This window comes from Herpailurus yagouaroundi, unplaced genomic scaffold, assembly GCF_014898765.1.
Source record: "Herpailurus yagouaroundi ecotype Mexico unplaced genomic scaffold, PumYag 164, whole genome shotgun sequence".
Lineage (NCBI taxonomy): Eukaryota > Metazoa > Chordata > Mammalia > Carnivora > Felidae > Herpailurus > Herpailurus yagouaroundi.
In genome coordinates this window covers 35,661,871-35,683,128 of record NW_024412405.1, presented here as the reverse complement: position 1 = coordinate 35,683,128, position 21,258 = coordinate 35,661,871, and the positions used below count along the sequence as shown (strand labels likewise).

Sequence of the window (21,258 nt, the reverse complement as noted above, 5' to 3'; positions counted from 1 at the left end):
AAAGGATAACTTAAAACATGTTACCTGTTCAGCAAAATAATCCTCACTAGTTTTACCTTCACAGATTTTGTTTTGACATTTATGGAATTACGGTATTTTAATTCACTGTTGCTTTTCTTAATTCTCGTTGTAGTGCTGAGTAGATTCATTCCAGGGGCTTTCAAAAGTATTTCATTTAACGGTTCTAATTAATTTTTATATGTTGAATAATAAAACTCCAGACAATATAAACCATGCCTCAAATATTTATCTTTTAAAATATTAATATATTCTTCTATTTAGGTTTTTTTCACCCTTTCGTATCAGAAAACAGGTCCTATCTAAGGGAAATTCACAAGGCAGACTTAGAAATTAAAAATTGAACTAAGAATATAGAGACAAAAATTGTTTTCCCAAGTTTACCACATACTGAATATCTGATTCATTTATCTAATTCAATTATATACCTGGTAATTTAGTGTGCAGTAAATTATAAAATGTTACTTTTAGTTTTAAGGTTAAATTTTTAATTTGACTTCTAGTATCTTGAGTTTTACTATTTTGCCCATACATACTTTACCTTTTATATAAATCCCACTTCATCTTTTTACATTTCAGGATTAAATAGTAACCTTTAAAACACAAATTTTATACCCCTACTAGGCAGGAAAGATTCTCAGAAAACATGTCATTTGCACTGTCAAATGATTATTAAAAGAAAAAGTCTTCTTAGAAAATAGCTAGCTGTTGGTTAAATCAAACATTATAGTGGATGGTCTGATAGATATCTTTATAGAGTATAAATTTAATTTCTCTTTAATTCAAGCCATCATATTTGTCTTTAGCCTTTTGCTTTTTTCTATTTATTAATTAGATTTACACCAATATGATGACTTTTTAAAACTTGGTTGTTTTGTTTTTTTTTCAGCAATTTGAATAAAGAAAAGTCAGCTTTACTACAGATGAAGAATCAAATGGCATTAGATTTAGAACAACTTCTAAATCATCGTGAGGTACTTTTTCCATGTTGTCATAATTTTTACTTTGGGCTTTTTCAAAGTCCGTGTTGTGTTACGATTACTGGATCCCAGTTGTCCGTGTGCATTAATGACTTCTCATGTTTGCATCTCATTGTGATCTGGTCCTTTATATTGAATATGTGATACACTTTATTCTTTGTGAATTAATTTATACTTTATTCTTGGGTTAATTCTTATTCCTGGAATACTCCTTGTTATTGACCCCTTATTGCCTTGTTCATATATCTGGAATTGAATTTCCACATTATTTAATAATTGTTTTATCTCTTTCTCACTAGACAGTATATTTCCTTAGCATACCTCTGTCTCATTCATCATTGTATTGCCCATATGCTGTATGTATGTCTAGTGTGTAATATTTGTGTTGAACTTTAGAGTCCATAAAGGATTTTTTGTTATTCCTCACCAAAAATCCTTTAGAGCTAATAAAATTTCCTCATTTTATAAAAGGACAAATGAATGTCTAGTGGCTTGCCCAAAGGAGAAATGAGTTTCGAGTGGCTTGCCCAAAGCCAGTTAGTAACTAAGAGATAACCCCATTTTTCTTTCTTGTTTTTTTGAGTCAGACTTATTGAAGTACAGTATACCCACAGTAAAATTCATGCCCTGTTTAAGCATACATTTCTATGATTTTTGACTGACACACCCAGTTTCATAACCATTACCATAATCAATAAAGAAAATAGTTTTGTCACTTCAGGAAATTCCTTCATGCCCTTTTTGTGTCGACCCTTCTCCCCAGCTCCAGTCCTAGCAACCCCTTATCTATTTTCTGTCCCTATAGTTTTACCTTTTCCAACAAAAGATTTTACATTTCCCCAGAATGTTGAATAAATGAATTATCAGTCTTTTCAGGTTGGACTTTTTTCACTTACCATAAAAAAGATACACCGAGGGGGCGCCTGGGTGGCTTAATCAGTTGAGCTTTGGCTCAGGTCATGATCTCAGGGGTCGTGAGTCTGGGCCCTGCGTTGTCAGGCTCTGTGCCGACAGCTTGGAGCCTGGAGCCCGCTTCAGATTCTGTGTCTCCCTTGTTCTTTGCCCCTCCCCCACTCATTCTCCCTCTCTCTCTCTCCCTTTCTCTCTCAAAAATTTAAAAAGGGATATACCTATGTTGCTGCAAATATTAGTCATTTATTCCTTTTTGTTGCTGAGGAATATTCTATTGTATGGGTATACCAGAGTTTGTTACTCCATTCACCAGTTGATGATCATTTGACTTGTTTCCATTTGGAGGTGTCTGTAAATAATACAGCTGCTGTAAACGATTGTGTACGTGTTTTGGTGTGAATGTCAGTTTCCTTTTCTCTTGGTAGATATCCCAGGAGCAGGATTTCTGGGTCCTATGGAAAGTATATGTTTAACCTTATAAGAGACTGCCAAACTATTTTCCACAGTGACTGCACCTTTTGCATTCCCGTCAGCAATGAATGCGTGTTCCAGTTGTTCCGCATCCTCGCCAACAGTTGGTATTATGAAGCCTAGTTTTTTAATCCAGTGCATTTTTTCCACTGAACTATCACTGCCTTGTCTTGGCCATGTTTTTGCCATTTTGTTATCCTAACAGAGAAAGAAATGCTCAAAACAGATCATTGGTTTATAAGTATCCTGAAGACATTGTTTCCTAGTCTGGGAAAGCTATATCAGGTATTTGGGAAGAAATTATTGGAAAGATATTATTGAGAGAGATGAAGTGGGGAATATTACTGGAGGCAGTTCAGAAGTGCATATCCTAGAAGTGGTGTCAGGGGAATTGCAGGTTTGTCTCTGTCTTAGAAATGGCCTTTGGAGTAGGTTCTCTTAAAGGTGTATTTTATATGTTGGGTGAAAGGGATAAGGTGTCCCTGGACTAGATTTTAGAGATGACTTTTGTGTAGCTAACTAGATCTAACAACAGGTGATATAGATTAGGAAGAGCTTCTCTGAAGATACTTACTCTTTTTTTCTGGCTTTCAGGCCCCATCTACTACCACTTGTGTCCTAAGATTCTGCCTTCAAATAGTTGTTTCTTCACTGTGGAAGCCTGATTCATTCACTATGTGGATTTTCACAAATGTTTTCCAAAATTGACTGTTTAGGAAATAGTAACTGCAGATGTCCATTCAGCGATACCAGCTACTTTTTTTCCATAAAGCTGCATAACAAGTATGTTTTGGGAATGGCGATTCTCACTTGTTTTTAGAAGATTATGCTACACTCTGAAAAAGATAGGAGCAACTTTATATATTTTATACATCATGCTTGGAATCACATTATTCATGAGTCCAAATAAAAACTCAAAGTTCTACTTAGTGGGTTGAGAATTGAGTAAGTTTAGAAGAAAATATGTTTAAACATAGAAATTAAATACTAGCAAAATGAAACTCCTACTATATGACACCAATGAAATGTGTGTGGATGCATGTCTAATTATCAGTTAATTTTCATGCATTTGATGGGATCTTCATTTTGGCAATTACATTTTACTAATCCAACATTATAACTTTTCTTAATGCCAAACATCTAAAGAAAAGGAGCTTTATTTCTTTTCAAAGCAAAATAAAAATTGAAGCTTAATAAAATAAACTTGATACAAATTTTTCATCTTTTTCTAAGAAACAGTTTAATGCCAACTTGCATAGAACATGCAGATACAAAAGCAAGTGTAAACTGCTTATATGGAAGGGAATGGCAGGTGACCCAGGGCAATGCTTGACCATTCACTTGAATATTTACCTGATGAAACAGAGAGTCTGCAGAATTGATTTATTCATTTTATGGCTCTGATGGGTCAAGTGCTTAGAATAGCCAATAGATAACAGTCGGATAAGAATACCTCTGATAAATGTAATATTTTGAAAGTGAAAATCAGGGCTGAGGGGGCTCCTGGGTGGCTCAGTCAGTTGAGTGTCCAACTTCAGCCCAGGTCATGATCTTACAGCTAGTGAGTTCGAGCCCCGCATCGGGCTCTGTGCTGACAGCTCAGAGCTGGAGCATGTTTCAGATTCTGTGTCTCCCTCTCTGCCCCTCCCCTGCTTGTGGTCTGTCTCTCTCTTCCTCTGTCAAATAAATAAATATTAATTTTTTTTTAATAATAAAAAAAGAAAGAAAAAATCGGGGCTGAGACTAAGGTGAGGCAAACAAAGCACCTAGGGCACAAAATATAGGACGTGCCCACTCTGAGGATCATGCACAGTGCACCTGAGAGCTTGCCCCACCCTAGGCAGGACCCTGGGAAAATTGTCTAGTATGAGTCACTGCTTTAATCCCAGCTAAATTTTCTGTTTAAATCCACATGTGATCAAATACACATTTTAAAGTTTTTCATTGCCTTTTTTGCACTGGACAATTTATTTAAGTGTCACTTAGTTCCAATAAGACTTTAGGTGGTCCTGAGGTGCCTGGGTGGCTCAATGGGTTAAGCATCCGACTCTTGGTTTCAGCTCAGGTCATGATCTCATGGTTTGTGAGTTCAAGCCCTGCATTGGGCTCCATGCTGACAGTGCAGAGCCTGCTTAGGATTCTCTCGCTGTCTCCACCCATTTTCTCTCTCTCTCTCTCTCTCTCTCTCTCTCTCTGTCTGTCTCTCTGTCTCTCTCTCTCTCCTTCTCTCAAAGTAAATAAATACACTTAATAAAATAAAAAGACTTTTTTTTATTTTTTAATGTTTAATTTAATTTTATTTTTATTATTTTTTTTAATGTTTATTTTTGAGACAGAGAGACAGAGCATGAACGGGGGAGGATCAGAGAGAGAGGGAGACACAGAACCTGAAGCAGGCTCCAAGCTCTGACCTGTCAGCACAGAGCCCGACGCGGGGCTCGAACTCACGGAACGTGAGATCATGACCTAAGCCGAAGTTGGACACTTAACCGACAGAGCCACCCAGGCGCCCCTAATGTTTATTTTTGAGGGTTAGAGAGACAGAGTGCAAACTAGGGGAGAGCAGAGAGAGAGAGAGAAAAATAGAATCTGAAACAGGCTCCAGGCTCTGAGCTGTCAGCACAGAGTCTGACATGGGGCTCAAACCCATGAACTGAGATCATGACCAGAGCTGAAGTCAGACATTCAACCAACTGAGCCACTCAGGTGCCCCAAAATAAAAAGACTTTAGATGGTCCTGTACTATGAAATGAGATCGCCCACTCCTTTACATAATTATCCAAGTATGTGTTAAATGAAAAAAGAAAACAGATGAGATAATTCTAGGTTGACAATTCTAAGACATTGGGGCATGACCATAGAGGGTTTTTATTTTCTATATTAATTAGTGTTAGATCAAAATTACTTGCTTAAAAGTAGCTAAGTTAAATATTCACAGAGTTAAATATCATTGTCCCCACTTTTACAGACAAAACTGAGGCTGATAAGAGTTAAAAAAAACTAAACCATGATTATATACTTAGTCAAAACTAAAAGAAAATCCTTTTTTTTTTTTTCCTGAAACAAAAGCTTATGATCTTTTTCCTTAGTTCCATTTAGACAAAAACCTCATGATGAATTATTGCTTGCATTAGTTCCAGGAAATATTTTTGCCACTGTAGATGAAGTTATATTCTTTCTTTTTTGTCAGAAAGTGAAAACTATGTAATTTAATGTGTTTCCTTTTTGTCTTAGTTGCCAAAACACTCAGAGCTGAATATCTTATCCAGGTGTTATAATCTTTTTTTCCTCTTTCACTTTTGATGCCTCAGAATAACTTTCTCTGTTTCTTTCAATAGGTTGTGATCTTTTTTACCCTTAAATGTCTTTACTTATATACTGAGACCTCTGAGGTGTAAAAATATAAAATAATTCAATCTTAAATAATGAGGTAAAAAGGAGGTCAAGGAAAAAGATCAACTCCTAGGACCCCACTGTTGGATAGCATAGCAGGGCTTTAAGCTAAATAATTCAGTTTTGAGTAAAAGAAATGTGATGACTTGGAATGTCTTCTTTCTTGTTGAGTGTACCTCTCAGGACTCTTTTTTTTTTTTTTTTTTAATTTATGTATTTATTTTGAGAGAGAGAGAGAGAACACGAGTCAGGGAGAGGCATCAGAGAGAATCCCAAGCAAGCTCTGTACTGCCAGTGCAGAGCCCAATGTGAGGCTTGAACCCACAAACTGTGAGATCATGACCCACCCAGGCCCCTATCAGGAATCTTCTTTAATGGCTTTTTCATGTTTCATCCATTTTTATCCACTCATCTTTGCCTCATTGAAACAAGATTTGCTGATTTGGAAATTCTAATTCTGCGCTTCTGTGTGTATATTTCATCATACGCCCTTAGAATATAAGTTTTCAAGAGTTGGAAAATCATATTTAATCAGCCAAATGTCTAATAGAATACTGAGCATAATTTTAAAAAGCTGATGTAAAAGGGGCACCTGGGTGGCTCGGTCGGTTAAGCGTCTGACCTCAACTCAGGTCATGATCTCACAGTTCATGAGTTCGAGCCCTGCGTAGGGCTCTGTGCTGACAGCTTGGAGCCTGGAGCCTGCTTCGGATTCTGTGTCTCCCTCTCTCTCTGCCCCTCCCTTGCTCACGCCCTGTCTCTCTGTCTCTCAAAAATGAATAAACATTTAAAAAATAAAAAAATAAAAGCTGATGTAAAAGCTCTTCTTTAATTTCTTTTGCAGCTATATTAAGGGTAGTGGTAAGAGCTCCACTTAAGAAGCTATTCCAGTATTTCAGTGAGTGATGGTGGTATCTTGAACTTGACTAGTGATGATGGTGTCGAGCAAAAATGGACTAATTTGAATTTTTTTAATGTTTATTTCTGAGAGAGAGAGAGAGAGAACGCACTCTTGTGAGTGAGTTGGGGAGGGGCAGAGAGAGAGGGAGACCTAGAATCCAAAGTAGGCTCCAGGCTCTGAGCTGTCAGCACAGAGCCTGATGCAGGGCTCAAACCCACGAGCCATGAGATCATGATCTGAGCCAAAGTCGTACACTTAACTGACTTAGCCATGCAGGTGCCCCAAGAATGGACTAATTTGAAAGCTATTTAGAAAGCAGAATCATAGAGCGTGGTGACTGGATCCAGAAACTGTTGAAGAGAGGAGGAATGAGAATTGATGGCCTGGGTTTTGGCTTGTGGCCTGGGTTTATGGTGGTGCTACACGGCACATGGGAGGAATAGATTTGGAGAAGAAAATCTCAAGGAAATACCTAAGTAGAGATAACCAGTAGAGAGTTAAAAATGTAGATTCTGGAGGGGCGTCTGGGTGGCTCAGTTGGTTAAGCTTCCGACTCTTAGTTTCAGCTCAGGTCATGATCTAACAGTTTCTTGAGTTCAAGCCCCACACTGGGCTCTGTGCTCACAGCTACAAGCCTGGTTGGGATTCTCTCTCTCCCTCTCTCTGCCCTTCTCCTGGTCACGCTGTCTCTATCTTTCTCAAAAATAAATAAATAAGCTTAAAATATGTATTTTTTTTAAAATGTAGGTTCTGGAGCCTAAGAAAGAGAACTCATCTAGAGGTAGAGATTTGGGGGTCACAGCATATAGTGCTTTACATGGAAGTCATTAAATGAACTGATAAATGAAGTACATAGAGTGAGAGCAGAAAAAGGCAGAGGCCATACTCTTGAAGAGTACCAACATTTAAAGGATGGGCAGAGGAAAAAAGTACATACACAAATTAGAGTGCAGGGTGACCATAAAGATAGCAGGAACTTCAGAAGGAGAGTAGAATCTGGCCAGTGACATGGACTGTCGAGACAAGTCAGGCAAAGATAAAAAAGCAACCATCGATTGAATTTAACAAGATGGTACAGCACTTTCAGTGGAGCTACAAAGCAGACGACAGAGAATTGATGAGTGAGCGGAAGTTGAAAAGTGGGCTGTGGGAAAAATAGACAGCCCTTAAGATATTTAAATCAGAGAATATAGAATGATCAGGTAGGAGGCAAGAAGTCGAGTGCTTTTACCTCCCACAGCTAGAGAGTATCCAGTTGTGTTGTTTTTTTTTTTAATATAACTTAATGTCAAATTGGCTAACATACAGTGTATACAGTGTGCTCTTGGTTTTGGGGGTAGATTCCCGTGATTCATCACTTGCATACAACACCCAGTGCTCATCCCAACAAGTGCCCTCCTCAATGCCCATCACCCATTTTCCCCTCTCCTCCGCCACCCCCCCTCCCCCCCCCGCCCATCAACCCTCAGTTTGTTATCTGTATTTAAGAGTATTTTATGGTTTGCCTCCCTCCCTCTCTGTAACTATTTTTTCCCCCTTCTCTCATGGTCTTCTGTTAAGTTTCTCAAGTTCCACATATGAGTGAAAACATATGGTATCTTTCTCGGACTGACTTATTTCACTTAGCATAATACCCTCTAGTTCCATCCATGTTGCTGCAAATGGCATGATTTCATTCTTTCTCATTGCCAAGTAGTATTCCATTGTATATATAAACCACATCTTCTTTATCCATTCATCAGTTGATGGACTTTTAGGCTCTTTCCATAATTCGGCTATTGTTGAAAGTGCTTCTATAAATATTGGGGTACATGATCCCCTATGAATCATCACTCTTGTATCCTTTGGATAAATTCCTAGTAGTGCTTTTGCTGGGTCATAGGGTATTTCTATTTTTAATTTTTTGAGGAACTTCCACACTGCTTTCCAAAGGGCTGCACCAGTTTGCATTCCCATCAATAGTACAAGAGGGTTCCCATTTCTCCACATCCTCACCAGTATCTGTTGTTTCCTGAGTTGTTAATTTTAGACACTCTGACCAGTGTGAGGTGGTATCTCAGTGTGGCTTTGATTTGTATTTCCCTGATGATGAGTGACGTTGAGCATCTTTTCATGTGTCTGTTGGCCATCTGGATGTCTTCTTTGGAATAGTGTCTATTCATGTCTTCTGCCCATTTCTTCACTGGATTGTTTGTTTTTTAGGTGTTGAATTTGGTAAGTTCTTTATAGGTTTCGGATACTAGTCCTTTATCCGATATGTCATTTGCAAATATCTTTTCCCATTCTGTTGGTTGCCTTTTAGTTTTGTTGATTGTTTCCTTTGTAGTACAGAAGCTTTTTATCTTGATGAGGTCCCAATAGTTCATTTTTGCTTTTAATTCCCTTGCCTTTGGAGACATGTCGAGCAAGAAATTGCTGCGGCTGAGGTCAAAGAGGTTGTTGCCTGTTTTCTCCTCTAGAAATGTGATTGTTTCCTGTCTCACATTTAGGTCTTTCATCCATTGTGAGTTTATTTTTGTGTATGGTGTAAGAAAGTGGTCTAGTTTCATTCTTGTGCATGTTGCTATCCAGTTCTCCCAGCACCATTTGCTAAAGAGACTGTCTTTTTTTCCATTGGATGAGAGTATCCAGTTTAAATGGTGATGGGAAGGAGGCACATAGATGTTGCAGATACAAATGAGAAAATAATCAGCTGAGCAAAGTGTTAGGGAAGGAGAAGATCAGAGCACAGTGATGGGATTTAACTTTAGACAGGAGGGCTATACCTTTTCCATTTTGAAGATAGAAATAAAGATTATGTTAAGATAAAAGTGAGTTTGTAGGTTTGGTGGTAAGAATTTAGGTAGTTCCTGTCTAATGGCTATACTATAATGGCAGGAGATGTGCTAATGTCACAGTTTTGAGGAAATAGAATTTTAAAATAGCCACACAATAAATGAGTGATATATATTATGGAAACATCAAATAATTGCCAAGTTGAAACACCATGTGTTTCTAGTAGTACCACCATTCTATGTAATTTTTCTCCAGTAGCATTCAGCATGCTAGGTGTCAACATGGGGAAGATGGACAGGTGGATTGGCCCAGAATTACATTCCACCTTCTCTTAGGTATGCATATTATACATGTTCAGATCTCTTGTTAAATTGTAAGGTTGGAATTACCTTTATATTCTTTATGTCACCTACATTTGGAATACTGTGGAAAAAGCCAAAAGTTAAACAGACAAGATGAGTTCATATCACAGCTTTGCTACTTGACAGCCATGGATTCTTGTGATGATAATTGAACCCCTCTAAACTGAGTTTCCTCGTGTGTGAAAGTAATATCTACTTTGCAGGACTATATGAGAATGAAATACTGTAGTAACATTCCTGGCATGTCACAGGCACATAACTCTATGAAGGTGGTTCCTTTTTCTTTTTCCCTTCTGTTTCAAAATTCGATTCATATGTTATGTATGCTTTGAAGTTCTCTGTAACTTGACAAAGAAAAACTTATCTTTTTTTTCTACCTCTTTCCAATAGTTTTTTAAATATTTCTATTAATGTTCACATCACTATATGTCATAATTATGCATGTGTCTTTCCCAGTAAAGTACTTCATTCTTCCTTGTATATTAGCCTTTTAGCACAGTATTTAGCACATAATAAGTACTCAGTTGAATGTTTGTTATGGCCCTTTACAGTCTTCCACTATAATTGCACTTGAAGCTGTCAAACAGAATAGTCAAATAGAAAGCTTTAGAAACTAGCCTTTAATATATCCTCATCCCCTTCCCTCAGATAGTAAAATACACTCTGACAACTGATAACATTTTAACTGAAGAAGTACGGAAGGTCTCTTACACCCAAGAACAATTTCTGAGATTTATCTGAATGTAGCCACTAGGAAGTCCTATCTGAAAAGTTTGTCTAGGGGCGCCTGGGTGGCTCAGTCGGTTGAGCGTCTGACTCTTAATTTTGGCTAAGGTCATGATCCTAGGGTCGTGGGATCGAGCCCCATGTCAGGCTCCGTGCTAAGTGTGGAGCCTGCTTGGGATTCTCTCTCTCCCCCTCTGTGCCTCTCCCCCACCCGCATGCTCTCTGTCTCTCTAAAATAAAATTAAAAAAAAAAAAATAGCTTTGAAAAGTTTGTCTACAGTAAAGCTATTCCTAAAACCCTGGATGCAGCAACCTCTATGGGTATCCAGCCTTTAAGGAATGGTATATGTTCATGGGCAGTATCTATTTCTAAGACTTAAGTAAGGTTCTTCTACCCCTTCGCTTAGTGCCTCTACCAATAATATCTTTCAGGGTGTACAGGCATTTCAGTTTGTATTTAACCAGAATTAACCAACCACTCCTTACTACGGTACATAGAATATGCAAAGCCCCATACTTGCCTAAATGTTGTAGTCCCATTAGCCCAGATAACTTACCCCTTACTGCAGTGTATATCACCTAACAAAAAGAAAACAAACCAGCAGTTAGCCAGGTTTCTTAAAAGTGAAGTCACAGTATAATTATCATTCTTTTATGGTATGTTTATGTTCCCGGATTCTAACTCGTTATGTTCTTTGTGATTTCTCGGAAAGTTTCAGGGACATTTCAGCACCACAAGTGCCCCTTAGGCAATCCACTTCATAAAGGGTTCAAATAAATTACATATTTCTATATGTGTGTCATTCCTTTTGGTTCCTACTTCACTGTTTTGACATTTTCTTAAGAGTACCTTTTTTACATGTTTTTTTATATACTTCTGTAGTTACATTTTACATCATCCTAAAAAAAAAACACCGAGTGCAGAAGTTAATTTTTCTTTAAATGAAAATGCAATTATTTCTCAGATTTATACATTTCTCATCTTAGTGGTACTCTTCCAGTTAAAATTTGCTTTGATTTGCTGGGTTTCAGTGAGTATTTTAAAGAAAGACAATTATTATAGTGAAAACCTAAAGCACACATACAAAGGAAGTCATATTTTTTCTATAAAGTTTTAGAATGCTTATTTTTTCCATATAAGGGTATGTGAACTCAGGTCCAAGGAAATTCAGGGAGTAAAATATTGCAAAAAATACTCATTGATAATCTCGAATTTACATATACTTTTAAAAGTATGCCAGAACCAAACCTATTACATATCAGTAATAATAATATCTTGAATTTTTATAGCTTCTTTTTACCAAAATGTTTACAACATTTTCAGATTATGTTATACTAATATACATACGGATCAGTTATAGATTGCTTTCAACCAAGTGTGTTTGGAAATATGGAATCAAAGAAAGCAAACGTTTTAAATTATTCCTTCATATTGAGAGACCTGGTCTTTTGCTTGTGCCTTCTAGAATTCAAGAGCACTGGGGCACCTAGGTGGCTCAGTCAGTTAAGTGTCCAACTCTTGACTTCGGCTCAGGTCATAATCTCACATTTCATGAGTTCAAACCCCACATTGGGCTGTGCTGACAGCAAAGAGCCTGCTTGGGATGCTCTCTCTCCCTCTTTCTCTGCCCCTCCACAGCTCTCTCTCTCTTTCTAAAAATAAATAAATAAATAAACGTTAAAAAAAATTTTTTTTAATAGAATTCAAGAGCATTGAACTTTTTCCCAAAATAGGTGCTTTTCAGTTAATAATAAGAATGCTTAATATTTGTATATTACTTTAGAGTTGTTTATACTCATTTACTTTATTTAAGCCTCACAGGAACCCTATAATGGTCTTTTACCCCTTTCACAGAAATAACAACTGAATCTCAGTTATCCATTTTGTAGAAAGTTAATAACTCTTCTCAGTTTTGAATTGCATAAAAGACATGTGAGTTTCTTTTAGATTGTACTCTGGTGGACCTCTGTGTTTATGTGGACTTGTACAGAACTCAGAGGAACTAGGTCAAATTATTTTGATTTTTGGGGCGCCTGAGTGGCTCAGTCAGTTGAGTGTCCACCTTTGGCTCAGGTCATGATCTCATGGTTCATGAGTTTGAGCCCCGCATTGGGCTCTATGCTGACAGCTCAGAGCCTGGAGCTTGCTTTGGATTCTGTGTCTCCCTCTCTCTCTGCCCCTCCCCCACTCATACTCTGTCTCTCTCTCTCTCTCTCTCTCAAAAATAAATAAACATTAAAAAAAATTTTTTTAATTTATTTTGATTTTCATAAGTATTTTGGCTTTAATCTTTCATCATCTTTAAAATTACAAATATCTTTGTTGTATATTACAAGCAAAACTATGTCTTGTGTGAAGCAATATATCTCATCATAAAAATATTTTATCTGAAAAAAGAAAAATAAATAAAAATATTTTATCTGCGTATATATGTCCTTTTAACTTTTTTCACATCATATTTTCATATCTACTAGGTATCATATAGACCTGTTATTTTCTAGTTTTTTAAATATTTTAGAATGAAATATGTTTTATTTCCACTATATTTCAGAAGTTTGGCATATTTTCTTTTAAATAGGAAGTACATTTCTCTGACCTTTTTTTTAATCAGTAAGGGACAAGTAAATGACCTCCTACTATCATTTCTAACCCTGTGTTTTTATGACTTAGAACTGTAGCAGTTTGTAACAAACCACACAATTCTAAGACATGAGGAGATGCACAAAATGCAAAGCTATAAGATAAGTCCCTGGAAATATGTGGTGACCAAGAGATTGTGAACAATGATGTGAGATAATTATGATCATAATCCTGTTAGGTACCATATTAGCACTATCTTGATGTAACTTAACAAGTCACTGATCACATATCAAGGAGCTAACACAAAGAAGACTAAGAATAAAACATTGAGAAAGTATAGGCACTGGAGTGAGCCACACTCGGGAAACCAGCCCTCAAAATAGAGCACAGTGTTTAGAGACTGAAGTCGATGATGGACATCAGCTAGAACATGCATAAAAACCTATCAGATTATACTAAGAGAGTAAAGGCCAGAAACTAGACAGCAACTAGATGAATACTGTTTCAGAGGGAAAGCTGGGCACCAAGAGAGCATGAATACCAGAAGGCAGAGCAGTTAGAAGTCCAAGATGTATAACCCAGCAATCAGACGAGATAAAGGTATGTACAAACCAATCAGCAGAATCAAAGTGCCCATACTTCTGTTGTAAGTTCAACAATGGCAGCGATTTCAACTCAGGGGCCTACTCTACTGTATTAACACTAGCTTCTTCTGCCTGACCTTAAGATTATATCCAAGTTCAGGAAAGAATGTACCAGGTGATTAGTTACATCCCTTAGGCTATGACAGCACAGTAGTCTCTCATTCAAGTAAATACTTGAGCTCTTGCTAAGCTTTCAGTCATAGATAAGGTATGGTTCCAAAAATGTGAATGTCATCTTAAATACATTAGAATAAGAAGTAGATAAGCCTTACTCTACTCTTCGCTGGCCAAGACTTTTTTCTTTGTTCTGTTCTAGGCCCAAAACTTTTAAATACTAGAAGATAATCTGAGGAAAACAATCAGGATAGTGAAAGAATTCAAGAATTCTTTTTAGTCATAAAAGGGATGAATGAACTGGGGGTATTTACAGAAGAAATGATTCAGAGAGATGTAAGAAATTCAAAGTAAGCATGTGAAAGAAGCAGTAATAGACTTGTTATACATGTCTCCAAAGGCTAGAATTAAAACCTAAGGATAGACCTCATAAGGAGACATGTTTTATTTGTTTTCCTTTGCTTTGTTGCTTTGTTGTTGTTGTGTTGTTTTGTTTTGTATAGAGTCTGGGTTAAATAACTTGAAGATCACTTCCAAACCTGAAAGTGTGTGTATCGAAGTCTTTGATAGAAGATAGATGTTCTATTGTGTAAGTAATGACAGCTTTGAACCCAGAAAGACCTGCACTCTAGGGAGACGTTAGCCTACAAATGGGAACAAGTATTTTGATGGGAAGACTGAGGGACTGGAAAAGAGGGGTTTGCAGTCGTAGATACTGCTAGTGTTCTCTAACAGTTCTGCCATACAAAATCTGCTTTATCTGTTGTTCAGAGTGTAGTGGCATTGGCATTCAAGGTATATTTTAAATTCCTCAAAAATCACATATTAAAACTCTCTCCTGGGGTGCCTGGGTGGCTCAGTCGGTTAAGTATCTGAGTCTTCGGCTCAGGTCATGATCTCACAGTTCTTGAGCTTGAGCCCCGAGTTGGACTCTGTGCTGACAGCACGGAACCTACTTGGGAACCTCTCTCTCCCTCTCTCTTTGCCCCTCTCCTGCTCACATACACATTCTCTCTCTCCCAAAATAAAGAAATAACCTTAAAAAAAAAAAAAAGAATATTTAAAAAATATCTCCACTGAAGTATTTTCAAGTTGAAATGATTTGAGGTCTGAAATCTGCTTTGAAATGTTTCAAAAAAAAACTGGTAAGGGAATAGATAAAACATTGTTGACAGAACAATCTGGCACTTCCTCAAACAACTAAACACAGAAATGTAGAAATACCATATGACCCAGCAATCCACCCCTAGGTATATACCTAGGAGAAATGAAAACAGGTCCACACAAAAACTTGTGCATGAATCTTTATAGCAACATTATTCACAGCAGTCAAGAAGTGGAAACAACCTGGGGCGCCTGGGTGGCTCAGTCGGTTAAGCGGCTGACTTCATTTCAGGTCATGATCTCGCAGTCCGTGGGTTCAAGCCCCGCATCGGGCTCTGTGCTGACAGCTCAGAGCCTGGAGCCTGTTTCCGATTCTGTGTCTCCCTCTCTCTGACCCTCCCCCGTTCATGCTCTGTCTCTCTCTGTCTCAAAAATAAATAAATGTTAAAAAAGAAAAATTTTTTTTTAAAAAGTGGAAACAACCTAAATGTCCATCCGCTGATGAATGGATAAACAAAATACAGAATAATCAGATAATAGAGTTTTATTTGGCCATTAGAAGGAATTAAGTAGTGATATGTTACAACATGGATGACCCTTGAAAATGTTATGCTAAATGGAAGAAGGCAGTAACAAAAGATCACATATTTTATGATTCCATTCATATGAAATGTCTAGAACTGGAAAATCTACACAGGCAGAAAAAAGATTAGTGGTTACTTAAGGCTGAGAAGTTGAGAGTAAGGTGGGATAGCAGAGTGATTCCTAAAGGAGTCCAGGTTTCTTTTTGAAGTAAAAGTTTCATAATGGACTATAGTAATAGTGGGTAATCGTAATGTCTGCGAATATACTAAAAAACATTGGATTATATAGTTTAAATGGATGACTGTATGGTGGTGAATTGTATCTCATTAAAGCTGTTTGACAAAACAAATCTGGCAAAATGTTTATCATTGGTATAGTTAGCCAATAGAAATTGAGAGCTTCATATGCTCTCGTCTTTGTATGTTTGAAAATTTCCATAATAAAATGTTTTTTAAATACCCTTTCAGATGAAATTTAAATATCCAAAATATGTATGTACTTGGCTTAAAACAAGGTTGGTTTTTACCTTGTGTTTACCTCAAGTAGGAAAGATGCACAGAATTATCTGACTTAGTAGCCATGACACATTGTTATTCGTATGTAAAAACACTTACATTTGACCTCTAGTGGGGCACATACTTTGCATTATACTTGTCAGAGCTATTTTCATCAAGAAATGCCATCTATGTGTCCCCTTGCCAACATCTTTGCAGAGTTTACAACTTTCAGCAATTTATTGGCATCAACTACGCAATTCTGTTAAGCAGCTGCTGTGTAGTTGAGCTGTTTTAATATACCACCACTCTCTGTGCATAGTTTCTACTAAATGGCCGAGATATACGATTCTGGATTTACGAGAGCAGTTTATCACGTTTGTAGAGATTATTTCTGCAGTAACAATCGTCATCGTCCTCATCATCATCATCTAGAAGTTTTATAAGAATGTCTTTGCCCTTAATTCTTCCATTTTGAACACTAATTATTTCACTTCAATGTGGTTTGTATTGTTTCATTTCATTTCAGTTTTACCCTAAGTCTCAATTGTTCAGCCAGATGCAGTTCTGAAGTTGTTAATTTTAAAGAATGGTTCATTCATTCTGAAGTTACTGTAATTTTTTTATGTATTTGATATACTAGATTGTAACATAAATACTGTTCACTTTTTGGAAATCAGTATAAGAGTATATCAGAATTAATGAATATTATTATAAATCAGACCATGTTATAGATTAGTATTTAAAGGTCTCAAACTAGTGATTTAAGGGAAAGAGGACTGGGGCATGGCACTTCTACAGTATTTTAATTTTTCCATGAACAAGTAATAGCATTTTTAAAAACAGGAATTTTTAAAAAATATTTTGAGAAATGGCTTTCTAAATTAACGGAACATTTGCCAAGAAGAGGCTAAACCGGCCAAAATAAGGGACTCTGGATTAGGGCACTCTACGTTTTGTCATTTTGGAGAAGAGCGCCTACTTTCTGCAAGAGGACCTTCAAGTGAAGCTTACTAAACAGTTTCTCTCATCCACATATTGTACTCAACTGTCTCATTGATATGAGTGAAACAAAAAAAACAAAAAGAAAACTTTTAATGTGGTTCTTTGTTCATAAATTGGAACACACACCAAAGACTGTCAGAAACGGAAAGAAAATAATTAGCATAAGAGGGGAAAAAATTACAATAAACGGGCTCCTGGGTGGCTCAGTTGGTTAAGCGTCAGACTTCAGCTCGGGTCATGATCTCACGATTCATGGGTTTGGGCCCTGTGTTGGGCTCTGTGCTGACAGTCAGAACCTGGAGCCTTCTTTGAAATCTTTGTCTCCCTCTCTCTCTGTCCCTACCCTGCTTGCACTCTGTCTCTCAAAAATAATATAAAACATTTATTTAAAAATTTTTAATACAAAAAAATCACAATCAACAGAGAAAGTGACCCTGTTCTCCAAAGAAAACAAAAACAAAATTCCATAGCAGAAAAGAACTTACAAAGTAGCTATAATTCGTTTTTTCAGAAAGATTTGAGAAAGTAGTATTTCCATAAAATAAGAAACAGTGAACAAAAAAAAAAACGGTGATACTTTCAAAATTCCTAAATTAAAAGTCATGAAATTATTATAAGTAAGTAAAAATGCCAGGACAGGATGTGAGGAAAAGTCAACGAGCTCTCCTAAAATTTAGAAAAAGGAAAAAAGATGGAAACTAGCAGAGAAAAGTTAAACAACATAGAATATTCCAGAGAAAGAAAATACCTACAAAGAAATAGGAATCAGCTTGGCATCATAGTTCTCAGAAACTCGACTTTATTTTTTTTTTTCAATTTTTTAAAATATTTATTATTTTTGAGAGAGAAAGAGAGCAAGTCAGGGAGGGGCAGAGAGAGAGGGAGACACAGAATCCAGAGGGGCTCCAGGCTCTGAGCTGTCAGCACAGAGCCCAATGCGGGGCTCAAACTCATGAACCATGAGATCATGACCTGAGCCAAAGGTGGACACTCAACTGACTGAGCCACTCAGGCGCCCCAAAAATCAAAATAATTTGACCTAGTTCCTCTGAGTTCTGTACAAGTCCACATAAACACAGAGGTCCACCAGAGTACAATCTAAAAGAAACTCACATGGGCCCAACACGGGGCCCAAACCCACGAACTGCAAGATTATGACCTGAGCTGAAGTTGGATGCTTAACTGACTGAGGCACCCAGGTGCCCCAGAAACTTGACTTGAGGAAACAAAGAAGTAATGCCATGCAAGTCCTAAAGAAAAGTACAATATTTTCTTCCACAGTAACTTCTCAGAAAAATTACCAGATTGTGTGCCATCAAATAACAAAGAGAGAGAGAAGTACAAGAAATACTGGAACTTGCCAAGATAAATAATAAAGAAATAAAGTAATAAAAAGAAATTTCAGGATAACAACTGTGCATCAGTCTTAAAAGCAGTCAGTACAAAATTGAGTCCAGTTAATAGCATTATTAAGAAACTAGATAATCTTAGGAAAGATGGAAAAACGCATATATTGTTTCCATCAATGAGGAAAAAAAATAGAAGGCAGGAACTCTAGAAGAGGGAAGGAAATATCTGTAAAAAATGTCAGAGTCCAAACAGGACAAGTAAACGATATGATTTTGAGCAATAGATGCAGTATAAGAAAAAAGAATTCAGTTGAACATGATACTTGAAACATTCTCCTTTGAACATCAGAGGTTCCCTTCCTGTGGATCTAATCATACGCTCTGCTCTACAGTGAACAGTATTTGTAAATCATTACATAGTAGTACAAATAACCCTACTGACCAGTCAAAAAAGGACAGTTGTAGAGCAGAGAAAAGCAGAATCAAAAGCTAGAGAAATGAAATGCAAAAGTCAAGTCCAAACAATAAGAGCAGAATCTTAAATAGGAGATGGAGCCAGTGATCAGGAGCCAGGCAAGAACATGGTGAGAATCAAACCAGATCAGGAACAAACCAGAAGATCTCAAGGTGACTTCATCTCACCAAAGGATTCTGTTTTGTAGTGACAAGCAAGTTTTCTAGCTCGTGTACGTTATGTTGGTTTGTTTATTTTCGTTTTGTCAGTCTAAGAATTGGAATCTCACAACTATAACCATTTATTTGTAATAGTAACAACCAAATAAGGCATGACAATTTATGCCAAAAATGTAGGTGAAAAATATATTAAAATATTGCCATGGTTAGGAAGACTCAGTATTATATAAGTCCGTTCTTTCTAAGTTTTTCTTGTAATTTAACATAATTCCACCCCTATTTCTATGAATATAGCCCTAAAAATACTTGAATCATTAAACATTATAACAGTGTGACATGGGGGCATGAATTGACAGACTATTAGTATAGAGTTTAAAAGTCCAGAAATAAATCATATACTTATATGAAAATTTAGTATAAGATAAAGGTAAGCATCTGAAGTGGGTGAACATATAATGTTATTATAGAATAGCTATGGGGGAAAGATGTTGAATCCACACCCTTCACCATAAGCTAGGATAAACTTCAAACAGATTAGAGGTCTAAATGTTTGAAAAGGAAAAGAAAAACCATAAAACTATCTTGAGGAAAATGGAAGAAGAAAACACAGAGAAGGCTGTACAATGAGAGATTGATATATTCAACTACATCAGAATCAGAAAGTTCTGCATAGCAAAAAAAAAAAATTTTTTTAAGTGTAAACATAGTCAAATAAAATATAAACAAGGGGGAAGTAAAACTGCCACTCATACTACAAAGGGCTCTAACATATAGAGAGCTCCTTGAAATGCAGAAGAAAATGACCAATCATCTGGGAGAAAAATGGGCCAAGGATATCAACAGAAAAGGAAATATCTTTAAATATAGGAGAAGCTGCTTAACCTCCCAACAGAAGAAATGCTAAATAAACACATTCACTTATCCGACTGGCAAATATCCAAAAAAGTAACACAAGCGTAGATATTATCAATTAGGAAACTGAAGTTCATTGAACAGAATGAACAGATTGCGTAAATTTACATAGTTAATAACAGAGTCAGGAATAGATGTGTCTTTGACTTCTAACCTAACTAAAATATTTCCAGTACATGTGCTTGCTTTTCTATGTGTTCAGTAGATGATGTTATTCTAGATTGTATATGATGTTACAGTGGAATTTTCTTTCCCCAAATTTACCATTGGTATAAAAGGGGGTGGATCATTTATGACCAAGCATAATAAAACTGAACAAAATTTTTCTACATGTTCTTTTGGTATCCATTGTAGCTATATCATCTTAATAGGATTTTTACAGAACTGTGTTGCTTAAAAAGTGTTCTTTTTCTAGATTTCAGAAACCATGCTAACATTGTTTAATGCAATCAGATGAACAAAGGTAGACTATGACAGCACCATAAATTGAGTGGTCCTTGTGTGGATAAAGCAACGACATATGATTTCCCTTCTGTCTCTTGACCAGCATCAGGAATGAGCTGCTTCCTGTAACTGCTCCTATACCGGCGGCAGAAGGAAGCCCAAGAGAAACCAAATTATGGCTCCTCTAGGGCACCTAGGAGCCAAAGCCCTCTGCCTAGTATACCTGCAACTCCTTCCTGTTCTCCCTCCTCATCCTCGTTGCCCTCCCTGTCCCCTTCCCCAGCAAATATGAATGATCCTCTTCACTGTGTTAATCTGGAGACTAGTAGTAGGCTGTATTAAAGCTTATTTTTTCCTATTATTTTACCTTCATGCTATGATACAAAAGTTATGGCAAGTAAATTTAGGTTCTTCCAGATAGAAAGTTTTCTTTTGATAGGCTGAGAGTCCATCATCTCCCCTTTCCCTTCTACTTACCATGGAAAGTAGAACACAAGCTAAAATCTACCATAATACCAGACATGTTTAACATCAAATCAGTGATTAGGTACTTCACTCTAGGGAACATATAAATGAAATAATCTTGAAAGCAAAAAGAGCCCTCCAAAGGCTCAAATAATATTCTATCAGATTGGCAGTGTCTGAAGGTATACACATTTCATGTGCAGCGGCCAAGCCAACCCCAGTACTGCAGAAAGGAGAAAAAGGATTCTGGCACCATTTCTTCCAGCTCCTCTGTTGGCCCTAAGATTTATTAAGGCTCGGTGGCTTGAACTCAACAGCTATGTTTTAAAATACTCACTCAAGCTAGATGGTTCTAAATAGAACTAATGACAGCCGGGGGGGGGGGGGGGG

At 36.9% G+C, this 21,258-nt stretch overlaps 1 protein-coding gene across 3 annotated transcripts in view; it reads left to right on the top strand.

Moving 5' to 3' along the window:
- The window catches only part of PIBF1 (progesterone immunomodulatory binding factor 1), a 203,488-nt gene that overhangs the window by 171,094 nt on the left and 11,136 nt on the right, over positions 1–21,258 (top strand). For all 3 annotated transcript variants that reach the window (XM_040487375.1, XM_040487376.1, XM_040487377.1), the window contains exon 16: positions 908–992. In XM_040487375.1, coding sequence (XP_040343309.1) covers positions 908–992 — 85 coding nt within the window. The remainder of the gene's footprint in view (positions 1–907; positions 993–21,258) is intronic.